At 44.8% G+C, this 12,812-nt stretch overlaps 1 protein-coding gene across 5 annotated transcripts in view; it reads right to left on the bottom strand.

The window, feature by feature from the left end:
- Window positions 1-12,812, bottom strand: part of epb41l5 (erythrocyte membrane protein band 4.1 like 5) — a 29,019-nt gene that overhangs the window by 12,741 nt on the left and 3,466 nt on the right. For all 5 annotated transcript variants that reach the window (XM_035522817.2, XM_035522814.2, XM_035522815.2 and 2 more), the window contains exons 3-16: window positions 10,755-10,859; window positions 10,020-10,062; window positions 9,727-9,805; window positions 9,587-9,631; window positions 8,940-8,992; window positions 7,766-7,886; window positions 7,101-7,188; window positions 6,869-6,957; window positions 6,504-6,573; window positions 5,395-5,564; window positions 4,188-4,294; window positions 4,059-4,077; window positions 3,103-3,142; window positions 2,640-2,755 (exon numbers count right to left, since the gene is read on the bottom strand). In XM_035522817.2, coding sequence (XP_035378710.1) covers window positions 2,640-2,755; window positions 3,103-3,142; window positions 4,059-4,077; window positions 4,188-4,294; window positions 5,395-5,564; window positions 6,504-6,573; window positions 6,869-6,957; window positions 7,101-7,188; window positions 7,766-7,886; window positions 8,940-8,992; window positions 9,587-9,631; window positions 9,727-9,805; window positions 10,020-10,062; window positions 10,755-10,859 — 1,145 coding nt within the window. The remainder of the gene's footprint in view (window positions 1-2,639; window positions 2,756-3,102; window positions 3,143-4,058; window positions 4,078-4,187; window positions 4,295-5,394; window positions 5,565-6,503; window positions 6,574-6,868; window positions 6,958-7,100; window positions 7,189-7,765; window positions 7,887-8,939; window positions 8,993-9,586; window positions 9,632-9,726; window positions 9,806-10,019; window positions 10,063-10,754; window positions 10,860-12,812) is intronic.

Below are 12,812 nucleotides of genomic sequence, written 5' to 3'. Positions count from 1 at the left end.
CAGAAACACACAGAACAGAGGGGAACCTACAGAGATGATGCTAAAGCGGAATGCATTAGTGCTAACTGTGCTTTACCGCACACGTCCACCAGCGCAGTCAGGCCGGTAAGGGTAGTTTTTCCCCAAACCTCAGTGAGATGAAGAAGAGCTGACCGAGGAGGAGGTCCGAACCTCCCCCCCAGCCCTGCTTTATTTCAGTAAGCTGACGCGGTCATCTGCACTGATGCACTCAACTTCTTCCATACGGTTTCACTTACAAGCTCTGCCCTTTGCTTTGGTCTCAAGGAGCTCTGCTCAACTGTTCTCTGTCAGTGATGATGAATGTCTTTGGTAAAAAATGTGCACTTACTGTCTCTCACACACACACACAACAGGGCTTTGGTAGCACAAAACATAAGCTTCTCAGCAAGTAACTGGACCCTCCACCACACACACACACACACACACACACACACACACACAGGTCAGAAGCCTGCATGCAAAGTCTACTTCGTTTGCTTTAAATTCTATTCTGCGAGAAAATTGGGTTTTTCAGGCTGGGAAAATTAAGAATGACGTCCGAGACTTTGGTGATAGCAATGTTGCTGTTAGGGTGGATTATAGTGGATAACCCTTTTGTTATTATTGTAAATTGTTGTTTATATACATTTTTGCTGAAATTAGGAAAGGTCTACTTTTTAAACATTTAATTAAAGACATGATGAGTAACAATGGAATTCAAATATACAGTTAGAAAAACTCTACAATGTAAGTGCAGAATAGTTCTTTGTAAAGGACTTTATACTGTAATGCTTCGTTTTGCATGTACACAATTTAGCAGATGTCCAGAGCAGCTTGCTAAAGCGCCTTGTTGTCTCTGTGAAACACAGGCATGTTATACTTGGCCAGAGTCTAAGGTTCAAAGACCCTTTAGTGGTCAACATAATTTGACATTCATGAACACTTCATGTCATTCATTAGTTTAACATCCCCATTAAACTCTGAATAAATTAAGATATTAACTTGTCTCACACCCCTTATTAAGGTTAGACATTTTTTTAACATGACGATTCATCATTCTATGACCAAAAAAGAAAAATGCCGAAGCGTACTGTTTATTATTATTTATTATTAGTATTTTGTGTGTGTGTGTGTGTGTGTGTGTGAGAAAAAGACAAAAGCATTTTTAAAATTCTGCTAAAAAAAAAAAAATTTCAAAGTCCTCTATCTTCATCTTACAAACCTTATTCTTCTTTGGGAAAATAGGCCTAATTTTGTGTAATCATAAATGGGAGCTACTCTGTAAGACCCTGAGGTCTAAATGTAATTATATATACCATTTCAGGAAAAGGTATCATATGCATGAGTGGGCAAACACAGTAAAGCTCTTGGAGTAATTAAAGAGATGGCAATTAGATCTGACCCAGGCTCTGTAGATCATCTCATCTGCCCTAACTTGCAGAAATCTTTCTGATTAAAATTTTCTTTAAACTTCATTAAATGCATGTTGACTCAAAAATGTGTCATATAGCTGTTCAGCATTATATATGAATAAATGTTTTTTTTTTTTTTGTGTTGTGATTGTCAACTGCTCCACTTCAGTCAGCCCCTGAAGCTAGCAAGATCCCGAACCGTCGATGGTGTGTGTGTCCATGGAAGTTGCTCTTGACAGCAAGTACATCAGTCTATTAGTCGAGCAATCACAGAGGAGACAGTTACAGGTTAGCATTGGCCCGTTTAAGATTTGAAAGGGTAAAAAATAAATAAATAATTTTGATATCCAGACCAGAAAGACCCAAGGCTTATAAATCGTGGAAGAGAGAGAAGAGAATCAGTGCGAACTGTTGGTTTACCCCACAGCACTGTGGACATTTGACAAGTCTGTCGTGTCTGTTGATTGGCTTGATTTGGAAGCACAGCAAGACAGTGCTGTAGAAGTTGATTCGCTCAGCTAGAAGAGGGCCAACTGATCCCAAGCCAATCATGAGAGCTCACCCACAATTCAATCACAGCGCGAGCCGTAAGAGTACATACCTCACCTTATGAAAAGGCCACATGCTTTCAGAACATCAGACTAGAACAAACAACAACAACAACAACAACAAAAACAACAACAGTTTTAATAAAAGAACCCACCCCCCCAAAACAACACACCAGGAATCAGGATAAAAATTCATGAGAGATAAAAACATCCACGCTCATCTCTGGGCTTCATACAGGCATGCACACACAGCGCTAATGCAACGGCCCAACTTCATTACTTTTCAATATTGCAGGAAGTTTAGGCACAAGCGTTTCATAGTACAGTAAAACCAAAAGCTGCCTTAAGGGGAAGAGAGAATGAGAGGATGGAGAGTGAGCAAGAGTGGGAGACAGAGAAAGATAGAGAGAGAGGGTGCATGAGGAAGAGAAAGATGTCCATGCTTGCCACTGCAGCAGGGAGGTTTTCCCGTGAAAAATCACCCTCTGCTCAAAGTTGTATTGCTCTCACCACCAATCACAAGCCCCCACAGCACCAAAACCACTCCCACCACATAGCCCACTAGCTGCCTGAAGGAAGTACTGCACATAGCCGGCCAGCCAGGACCCCTGGAGCGAAAGGATGGCCAAAGATGACCCAGCTTATTTGTCTTAGTACATTAAAATCGCATTTGACTCACCTTCGCCTTTCCGACTGGCTGCCACCTGGGCTCCTGGGGAGAACTTCGACTTCTAAGGGGCTCTGGGCCAAGGGCGGTCCACGGACAACAGACCAGGGAGGTCGAGAATGGGCCAGCTGCGTAGGGGGGTGGTCAGGCTTAGATGCATAACAAATGCTACTGGATGGCAATGATGCATCGGCAAAGCCAGGCAGCTACAAATGAAGCCACTTGGATAGCCTTGTAATCTTTACACGTCAACATGGAACGCCCAGTTAGGCAAAAGTTTCAAATTATTCTTCCAGCAGCCTAATTCTTAATCTGAGAGGCATGTAAGCCTAAAATAATTTAAGACATCGACTACATCTGAAAGGTAAGATGTAGTTTAGTAGTTAATAACCAGATATGTTGCACCTTAAGATTAAATAACAAAAGGAATCCAACTGAGTGCCATTCTTAGATGAAACATTTGACGGTTTAGTACCTGTGTCTCTTTACTGGGACTTACTCCATTATTGTGCATCCTGGAGAGAGGAGAAATGCAACAGACATTATGAGCAGCAACACACTGAACTCCTGAGCACGTGAAGCCTGGCTATAGACCTTGCTTCGGTCTGGATGAACCGAGCTGAGGTTGAGTGTCTGCTTTGTGACGAGGTAATGCGATAGCAGACTCCCCCACACCGTGCTCCTCGGCCCCCCTCATCTTCTGCACAAAGCCACGTTCTTACATTCAGTGTCTGCCAGCATCAGAATACGAGACAGAAAGTCGCTCTACTCAAGTTTAGTCCCTCTTAGTGGGTTAGGTTTTGAAGTCTTGTTCTGAAGTCTTGCTCAGTGACTCGTGGGTGTCGGCTGTAACTGATCTCTACACACCGCTACTACTTTCCAGCACTCAGACTCGCTGGATAAGAAACCACTGACTTAGGAGTTCAGAACTTTGGAATCTAAAAGACCTCTCATTTAGCTATTTTTTCCACAATGAACTGCTCAAATCATTTCCACTGAATGTGCAAATATGCCCAAATGAATGCGACAGCAGTGACAAAATGCAAAATAGAAATATTCTAATTCATTAAAACCGAATGGAACAGACCCGTTAGTTAGAAATGTTTATACTGCACTTCAGTATAATAAGGAGGGTGTCAGACATGGTTAGCCTCACACAGTACTTACAAATCATGTCTGGTATTCGATCCGAATACAAGCTCACTACAGAAAGCTCTGGGTAAGTGTACTAAAGTGGCCTTTATGAACACAACAGGGCTTTGGTAGCACAAAACATAAGCTTCTCAGCAAGTAACTGGACCCTCCACCCCACACACACACACACACACACACACTTCAGTCATCATACTAGTACAGCTTCAGAGGTCACTGCAGAAGCTCCCATATTAAACACTGCACAATAAACCCAGTAAAAGAATTAGACATACTTACTCTAGGGATTTAGGGCCACCTGTGAAGAGAGATGACCAGTGGCATTACTGCTCAATGACCCAGTACAGTAGAAGGTTGAGCTAACGGTTCAGGTAAAGGTTTCTATCCTGGGGGGGTATCTTCAGTCACCTCGGTTCTGCAGGGTCCTCCTGGAGTAGCGTCGGCTGGGTCGCCTCTCGAACGAGGCCGACCTTCTGGCTTTGTTCGCTTTCGTGGTCTGGTACTCTGTCTTTCCACTGCAAAGAGCACAGGAAACTCATTCAACAATAACGGTGATTTTATATGCAAAATTTGTTTGTGTAATTGGAGATTTGTGTGTATACCCTTAAGAGTGCATTTTAAAACCGTAACAGGCAAATATGAATGAAGGGGAGGGGGGGGGAGGTAAAAAGAGTGCTGGCCCAGTGGACATCTGACAGCGCTGTGTCAAAGCAAGAGGATGGCAGCTGGAGATAAGAAACAAATACCACTGCGCGCGCACACACACACGGAGGGAGGGAGAGAGAGAGAGAGAGGGGGAGAAGGAGAGAGAGAGAGAGAGAAGGAGAGAGAGAGAGAGAGAGAGAGAGAGAGAGAGAGGGAGGGAGAGAAGGAGAGAGAGAGAGAGAGAGAGAGAGAAGGAGAGAGAGAGAGAGAAGGAGAGAGAGAGAGAGAGAGAGAGAGAGAGAGAGAGAGAGAGAGAAGGAGAGAGAGAGAGAGAGAGAGGCAAGCAAGGGGACATTCCAACCAATATGACAACAAGTGTGCTGTTTTGTTCTCTGATGAGAGCAGAAATGTAAAAAGACACCACTAGTCTAAACCCTGGGGAAGCCCCGTTCCTTACTGATGTGCTAAACTAATAACATACACTGAAACAACAGGGCAATGCAAGGATTGAGAAACTTAGATATTAGTCATAAGTAGTACATTTAAAAAAAAAACTAAATAAAAAAAAAACTCTGTTATATAACTGTTCGGGGAAAAAAAATTATAGTAATGAATGTTCTAAAAAGTAATGAACGAAAATTAACACCTAGTTCCCTAAGCCCACAGAAAAGTGGCCAAACGTAAAAGTGGCTTGGACATTTTCCCCTGACTGAATGATGAATTGCGCCCTTTCCAAACCACGGTAAGATCTGAGAGGAGGAGACCCTTCAGCAGCATGACTGACGCATATTCTGGGCTCTGCTCCACCGCGCCGGGCCAGTACTGCGTGGTTAAGAAATCAGCGCAGTCAGTCGGCGAGACACAGTGCTAGCCATTTACATCAGCTTCAAAACAAGCCAGTTTGGCACGTGGCGCTCGATTTCCGTGGGTCCGGACGGCGTGCCTAGCGGCACGGCGTCTCCCCGCTCACCTGTATCTGAAGCGGGAGCCCATGCGGATGAAGCTGGAGTGGGCGGAGCCCTTCTGGACGGGGCCGCGCAGGCGGAAGAAGGCGTGGTGCTCCACGGCGCACTTCCAGAGGTGCTTGCAGGCCTTCGGGTGGTCCATGCGGAACACGAACGTGTGCTCCTGTTCCTTCCCCTGTAACACAGCAGACGTGCGGTCAGAGCCGCACGCGCGCGGGGAATCATTCCCTCCAGCAACAGCCGCGAGTGCCAAGGAAGGAGGAACACTGTTTATTTTCCCCCTGTAGGTTAGATTAAACCTTTTTCGAAAGCACCATAGAGCGCAAGGAAGTGATTCAATACAAGAGTGATGTATTTGCTCAAAATGCTCATGAACATTTATTTCTTTTTTTTATATTATTATATATTGCTAACAGGTTCTTGACTAGTGGTATATGGGTTTGCGGTCTTCAGTGTAGTGATGCCTGAAAGCAGGAGGTAATAAACCACTGTCCTTCCTCAGGCTACACACACATGCACGCAGCACCAGAGTCAACATGACACATGAGCCACTCATCATTGGATAGGCGCACGCGCACACACACACACACACACACACACACACACACAAACTTACATATGCAAACACCTTCCCTGGATGCACCCATTGTACTTTAAGCCCTTTAATTGGATGCATTAACAGAGAAGAAACAGTCTCTTTCAAGTTGGCTTTGATCGACACTGGGCTTTCCAGAGCCCAGACGTTTGACTCACTCTGCACGCCTTTGGCTCTTGACGCCGTGGACAATAAAGGGCTGCATGGTGACTTCAGAACCCAGGTGGACCTGGAAGAATATAGTGACCAAAAGGGACTATTGTGCTGGACACGCACAGCTCATGGTGGAGCGTTTCCATGCATACCCTCTACCCAACACTGGCGGTATCCAATGATGCAGGACAGCCGCGTCCTGGCTTAAGGAAGGACTGTGGGGATAACTGTGGAGAGGTGGAAAGGGAGCATTACAAGCTCCGGGGCGTCGCGTCCAAGGTTGGAGGGACATGATATCCCTGCTGCTCCCAGGAACAGACGTGCATGTCGGAGCGAAAGCGGGAATGGGGGCGTGTCTGCTGTTACCTGCTCGTCATCCTCCACCACCACCAGGGTTAGCTTGCTCTTCTTGAAGTCCAACCGTGTGATCTTGGGCCTGCGGGAAGCAAGAAAACAATCACAATCACAATCTCCCTCGTGTGCCCAGCTACAACGCAAAAAAAACCAAAAAAAAAACAAACAAAAAAAACACAACAAAAAACTGGTACTACCACCTTACAGCTTAAACACCTTAAGCTAGATAGTTTAAACCCTTACAGACAAAAAACAAAAATACAAAAAATATTTTTAAAAAATCACCCAAAACCATCTAACATATGCAGGAAGTGGGCCATGGTTGTCCGTTCCCCCAGGCCTACTCTTCTCTGCCTGAGAGAACAGGGCCATCGTACCAGAAGAACAGGCCGATTTTGGTTTCCCCCTCGAACACGAGCACTCCGGTAGGGGTCAGTCCCAAACTGTACTCATTCCCGTCACGGGCCTGGAGGGGATTGCAGCAGAAGGAAATGACGCGTGTCGGGATGTTACGCGGACCAGGCCGAGCCCCAGGAAACCCACTCCTGTCTGGTACATGCCTTTGTTTTATTTGCTGAACACAGTATTTACAGAGAAGTGTTCACCTACCTTGACCATGTGCATGTCCACGCCATACATCTCTAGCCACTTGGCTTTGTTGAGATAGTTTATCTCAGCCTGGGCTGGCATCTGGCCCCTGCAAGACAGCGAGAACAGAGAAAAGGTAATTAGGAACAGAGTTCCTGCATATATATGCCTCCTAACTATTCCTTTTTGGGACTTAACTATCATAATGTACTTTTCTCTGAGAGGACAATGTGGACACTACAAAAAAGAGCACCTACACATGAATTCAATTACTAATGTTGTGATTTCATGTCATGTTGGCCTAGCAATAAACACCTTAGTAATAACAATATATAATAATACACTTATTACATTTTAACAAACATTTCATGCATGAAATAACGAACCTTTAACCTGAAGTCACAATTCATAAAGGATTACTCTGTCTTAACAATACAATCCTTTATGCTATATGTCCAAAAAGACAGTGGTGTACATACATGCTACATGTGTTGTTGATTACACACTGCTGTGTGTGGAATGAGTGTTTATAACTCATGTGCACTGAACTTGACAGTCCTTCAGCAGCACCACCGAGGCGATGGCTTACGTAAGACATCCGCACTCGATCCGTGCGCGATTCCCGGTTTCGCTCCCTCTCCCAGAGCCCTGGTTTTGTTCTCTGGTCTGATCTCCGCCGTACATACCTGCACTCCTTCCAAGCGCTGAAGATAGCTTCCTCCATCTCCTCTGTTTGCTCCGGGACAAAACGGAACTCCGAAACCAGTTCGAGATTGTGCTCTGAAGGGTCGCAGTCGCCCAGCTCAGCTGAGGGGGGGGGGGGGGGTGCCAAGAGTTCAAAGGTGAACCACAGAAGAGGTAGTGCATTCAACCTGGATGCCATGGTGGAGACCACAGCTCTAATGTGCTTGACAAAGAAAATCTAAACTGGACCTGGCCAGGACCTATAAACCTTGAAGCAGAACTGCAAATAATCACCAAATAATCATCGTAACCCCTGACAGTAATGACCTACATAATAAATTGCTTTCATTGCCCATTTTCTGGCTAAACATTTCTGTTAGTGTTTCAGTTTAGGAAATCAGGTGCTATACTCTAATACAATACAAAAAGGTAAATGAGATTCTAAAACAGGTTTTGCCTGAGCATTTCAGTTAATGGGCTCCTTCCTTTAATGCCATAAAATGACAAACGTAGCCATCTGGAGGTCAAAGACATGCACGGCGCGTTATGAATTAGGCACGACTTTTTAAACTGCGTGTCTCTAGGTTTTGCCCACCAAAGCCAAAGCACGCAGTGCTACGCAGCAGGCGCGCAGGGCCATGGAGTGCAGCGTGCCAGGACAGAGAGCGAAGGTACTGGATTAAGGGGCCCTGCTGTAAGCCTCCACTAATGAGCTGGGCATTTACCCCACAGAAAAGGGCTGGAGACCGCAGACAGACAGTGAGAGAGACAGAGAGCGCAAGGCAAAACAGGAAGAGAGAAAAAGGAAATGAATAGAAGGCAAAAAAATAAAAAAATAAAAAAAATCTCATTTTAGAATATCTTCCGCTTATTATATTAGCATTAATTATTCATTAATTTTCATAGCAAATTATTTCAAACGATCCCCAGTGGAGGCTTACCACTGTTATGCAGCACTTAATCCAGACACTGACACATTCAGTCTGCAGTTTGGGATTAGTGGAGTCTACAAATGAGCAATAATGTTTCTGCCCAGGGTGGTTTCATTATAAACCGCCCCATCGACCTGCAAAAGGCAAAACACGTTTTGCCAAAGGGGGAGGGGCTTTTCACATGCCAGTGACGGAGGGGCCCAGCTGATGAGCGCCGGCGTGGCCACGCAGGGCCTCCACTCACCCTGCAGAGAGCAGGCTGCCAGCTGCACGGCCGTGTCGAAGGGGCAGTCCAACCTGGGCCCAAGCAGGACAGAGGTTAGTCAGCTTCATGTCCACGGGAAAGAGAAGCTTGTTTACAAACGCGGCACGACAACCGCGCGTCCCAGTGGCCTGCTAACCTAGTGCTAGCAGAACCTTTTTTAGAATAAGCAAATGACAAACATATATTAGCATGTGCATTTAGAATGCAGTTTGCACGGTGTTGAAGCACTTGAGGTCTGTTTGTTATGGCTAAAACCAGAACGAACCGCATTTGAGAGTTTCTAATGAAGTCAATAGTGGCTGCTAAGGGGTTTGGAGATACAGCACAATGTTAAGGGATCCCAGATGATACCAACACCGTGTACTGTGAACAGACAAAAGCACTAAATCTTCTTATCTAAATAATTCCATTCCAGTCTCAAAATATAATCTACCCAGTGTTCTTACTGTTAGCATCAGTACATGCATAAAACTGCAACAAATTACTACGAGAATACCGTTTCAAACCAGTGTTCATAATGCACAGAACTGAGGCTGTCCAAATAAACAGCTGTGCCTGGGAAATGGGGACAGCGTGCGGCATGTTATAGAGGATATTCCTCCAGCACCTTGAATGTGTTCCCTTACTTGCCAGTGAGGACGTCCTGTTTCAGCTGCAGTACAAACAGGTACCTGTAAGGCAAGCGGTCAGGTGGTAAGGTTGGCAGCCTCCTTCGTCTGGAAATGCACGTCGCCACGCGAAGTGTGTGTTTCGCGGGTTAACTGACCTCGTTAGTTCCTCGTGTAGGTTGTTGGGCTCTGAGGAATAGAACTTGACCCGCATGTGGAGACAGTATGGAGGTCCGACTGAAATAAATACATGAAATCAGCAGAAGACGTTAAGACCTTAAGACTTCTGCTTTTTTTGCCCCAAAGGAGACATTTATGCCAGAAACCCCTTCATTTTCAGATTTATTCCGACCCATTTCTACTAACCAAATGAACATGAAGTGAGTGGAATGCAGGAAAGAAGAATAATTTTTCTTGAAACATTTTACCGCAATGAGCTGAGAAAACGTACTTTTGACTTGCTTTTTAATGCTTTTTGTGACATCCAGCCAGTGCTGAAAAGATAAGAAAATTACATTTCAAAACCAGTTTAAGTCACTGTAAGTGCAAATAGATTACATTCTGAATATGGTATTTCAAAAATAATGTCCTATTTCACAAAGGAAATATTCACCTTTGATATTGCAGACTGTTCAAGAACTTAAAAAAAGGTCTGAATTAGCCTTTAAGAACTCACTACAACTTGGAAGGAACACGAACACACACACACACAGATTCCTTGCTCTCCTTCTAGGTTTGTCTATTTGAAGGCCGTGACAAGTGTGCGTGGGGGGGATTTAAGAATAAAAGGCTTCGCTCTCTTCTCTCCCACATTCCTCTCTCCCTCTCTCGCTCTCTCCTTCCCTTCCGCATAACATGCACATAACATTCCACATAACCTCGCTCTGGCTCAGTCTTCTCCAACCAAGGAGAGGACTACCGATTCAGTAAATATATACAGACACAAAGGAGTCTAATGGTCATACGACATCTCAGGCCTTCCAACAGGCAAGCTATCGCATTATAGGTCCCAAAGGAAAGCTTTAAGTTAAAAAGTCGGTCAGCAGAAGGTATGACCGCTGATGACAAACACAAACACACACACACACACGAACACACCACCAACAGATGAACAAATCCAAATCTGACCTAAAAAAGGAAGAGACAAAATTCAGGCGTTTTCATACATCTCAGCCGCTGGTCTTACCGGCACTTGTGCGGAGTCCATGAAGCGTAGACCAAAGTAATCCTTCTCAACGATGTCCAGGTGATACATGATCTGGTCAAACAGCTCCTCACCTTTGGCTTTTTTCTGCCGAGATACGAGCCAGCTTCAGAATTCTGAAGACCCGGGCATCGCTTACTATTCTAATCAGCGTCAAACCAAAAGTCACTCATGGTCTTAAAACGGGGTGTTTTATACTACACAAATAACCTACATTGCACAAGCAGTCTAGTAAATGTGTGTGTGCACATTTTTAGACAGACTGAGTATGAGGAGAAAAGAATATGAATTTGCAAGAGTTCAACAGAATAATCAAGTTAGCATTTTTACACTGTTTATTAAAGCTACATTAAAGTGGCAGGGTGTGACCGAGAAGGATGCCCACACTGCCCAGGAACTTTGAGCCCAGCAGAGTGGTGATTTGAAGCCAAAAGGCATTTATTTATGAATGAATGCGCTGAAAATAGCACCTAGCTGCTTTCTAAACATGCATGTGGCTACGTAAATAACTCAGGTCTGAAAACTAATACTCTAAGCTTTGATTTGAAAAAAAAAAAGGATATTCGTCCTCCATTAAAATTTCCACCCATCAGTGATTGTTCAGAAGCAAATGCTACTTAACAGGTCAAAGCTTCTCATTTTTCACAGCAGAGCAGGGCAGGTTCAGGAGAAGAGTAGCACCACCCCACAGTATGACACATCCATTTCAGAGTTACAGGAAGGACGTTAGCGACTGCTATGGCACCTTTGAACTGGGATCTCAACTGAAACTTCTCCTCAGACAAGTGAGTCACAGCCTATAGCCTCATCAAAACAAAAGCTAGGCCCTGACCTGCGACCTCTAGCAGAACCAAAGGGAATGTGCATCATAGTGTTGGAGACCAATGTCTGACCACAAAGCACAATGCAGAACAATACAACAGTCATATGATATTTTGCTTGTATTGTATTTATGGCATTTAGCTGACGCTTTTATCCAAAGCGGCTTACAATTATGACTGGGTACAGCTTGAGCAATTGAGGGTTAAGGGTCTTGCTCAGGGTTGTGGCAACTTGACAGTGGAGGGGCTTGAACCAGCAACCTTGCGATTACAAGTCAACTACCTTAACCACTGAGCTACCACTGCTCACTGAACCAAATGCACATTCTTCATTAGTTCCACACCTAACATTGCTTTCATGATTTAGAAAATGCCAAAGTGGAGTCTTAATAAGCATTCCCCCCCCCAAAAAAAAAACAGAAAGCTCCACAAAACAGACAGCATTCGGGATATGCTTTGAAATGCAGTTATAAAAAGCAACCCTTAATCTGACATTTTAAAAAAATTATCTGCAGTAGATTTAAATGTTGCTTGTTGAAATACACAAATGCCTTGATTCATCAATCAACTTACGTACAGAACATTTATTTGCTGTTGTTTATTAACAATGTGAACTTCTGTGCCTGATATTGTGAATAACTGCAAACGATTAATTGCACCTCCCTAGAAGGATCCTGGGGATGCACACAAAGGGCCCATTGTGCACTGCGGCGAGCGTTGAGGCTCGCAGTGCAGCGCAGAGGGCGTCCTGCTGGCTCCCTTCGTCGGGAGGGACGCGAGAGGGGATGAAGAAATACGGCCCTCGGCACGGAGGCCCGCGAACACTGGGGCCTCTGCCGCACGGGCCGGGGTCCACGTCTGGTGACGGATGGGACGCCAAGGCAGTGAATCCTGGGCATGTTGTGAAGTGACGGCAGACAGGGCTCGGCCGCAGAGAGAGAGACTCAGAGTATTTTCATGGTATCCCGTGGAAACGTGGTCTTTTTTTTTTGCTTCTGAGTTGCTTATCTCTGGCCTGAAGAAATGCATGCTCTCTCTCAGTAAATGCTGCCCTGATGGGATTTATTAAGGTGTAATGGCAAGTTCAACTAGTGAGCTCTAAAGGTATGAATTGTTGGATTGTTGACAAGTACGATTCATTGGTCGGCGAGCTGATTCAAATGCTTTGTTTTGTTTTGTTTTTTTTCTGGACAAGTCAAGTAGAAATGGACCCCTTGAT

This window comes from Electrophorus electricus, chromosome 9 (assembly GCF_041902795.1).
Source record: "Electrophorus electricus isolate QZ-2024a chromosome 9, ASM4190279v1, whole genome shotgun sequence".
Classification (NCBI taxonomy): Eukaryota; Metazoa; Chordata; class Actinopteri; order Gymnotiformes; family Gymnotidae; genus Electrophorus; species Electrophorus electricus.
Note: the sequence above shows the minus strand (reverse complement) of the source record. Positions and strands in the feature narration are given on the sequence as shown.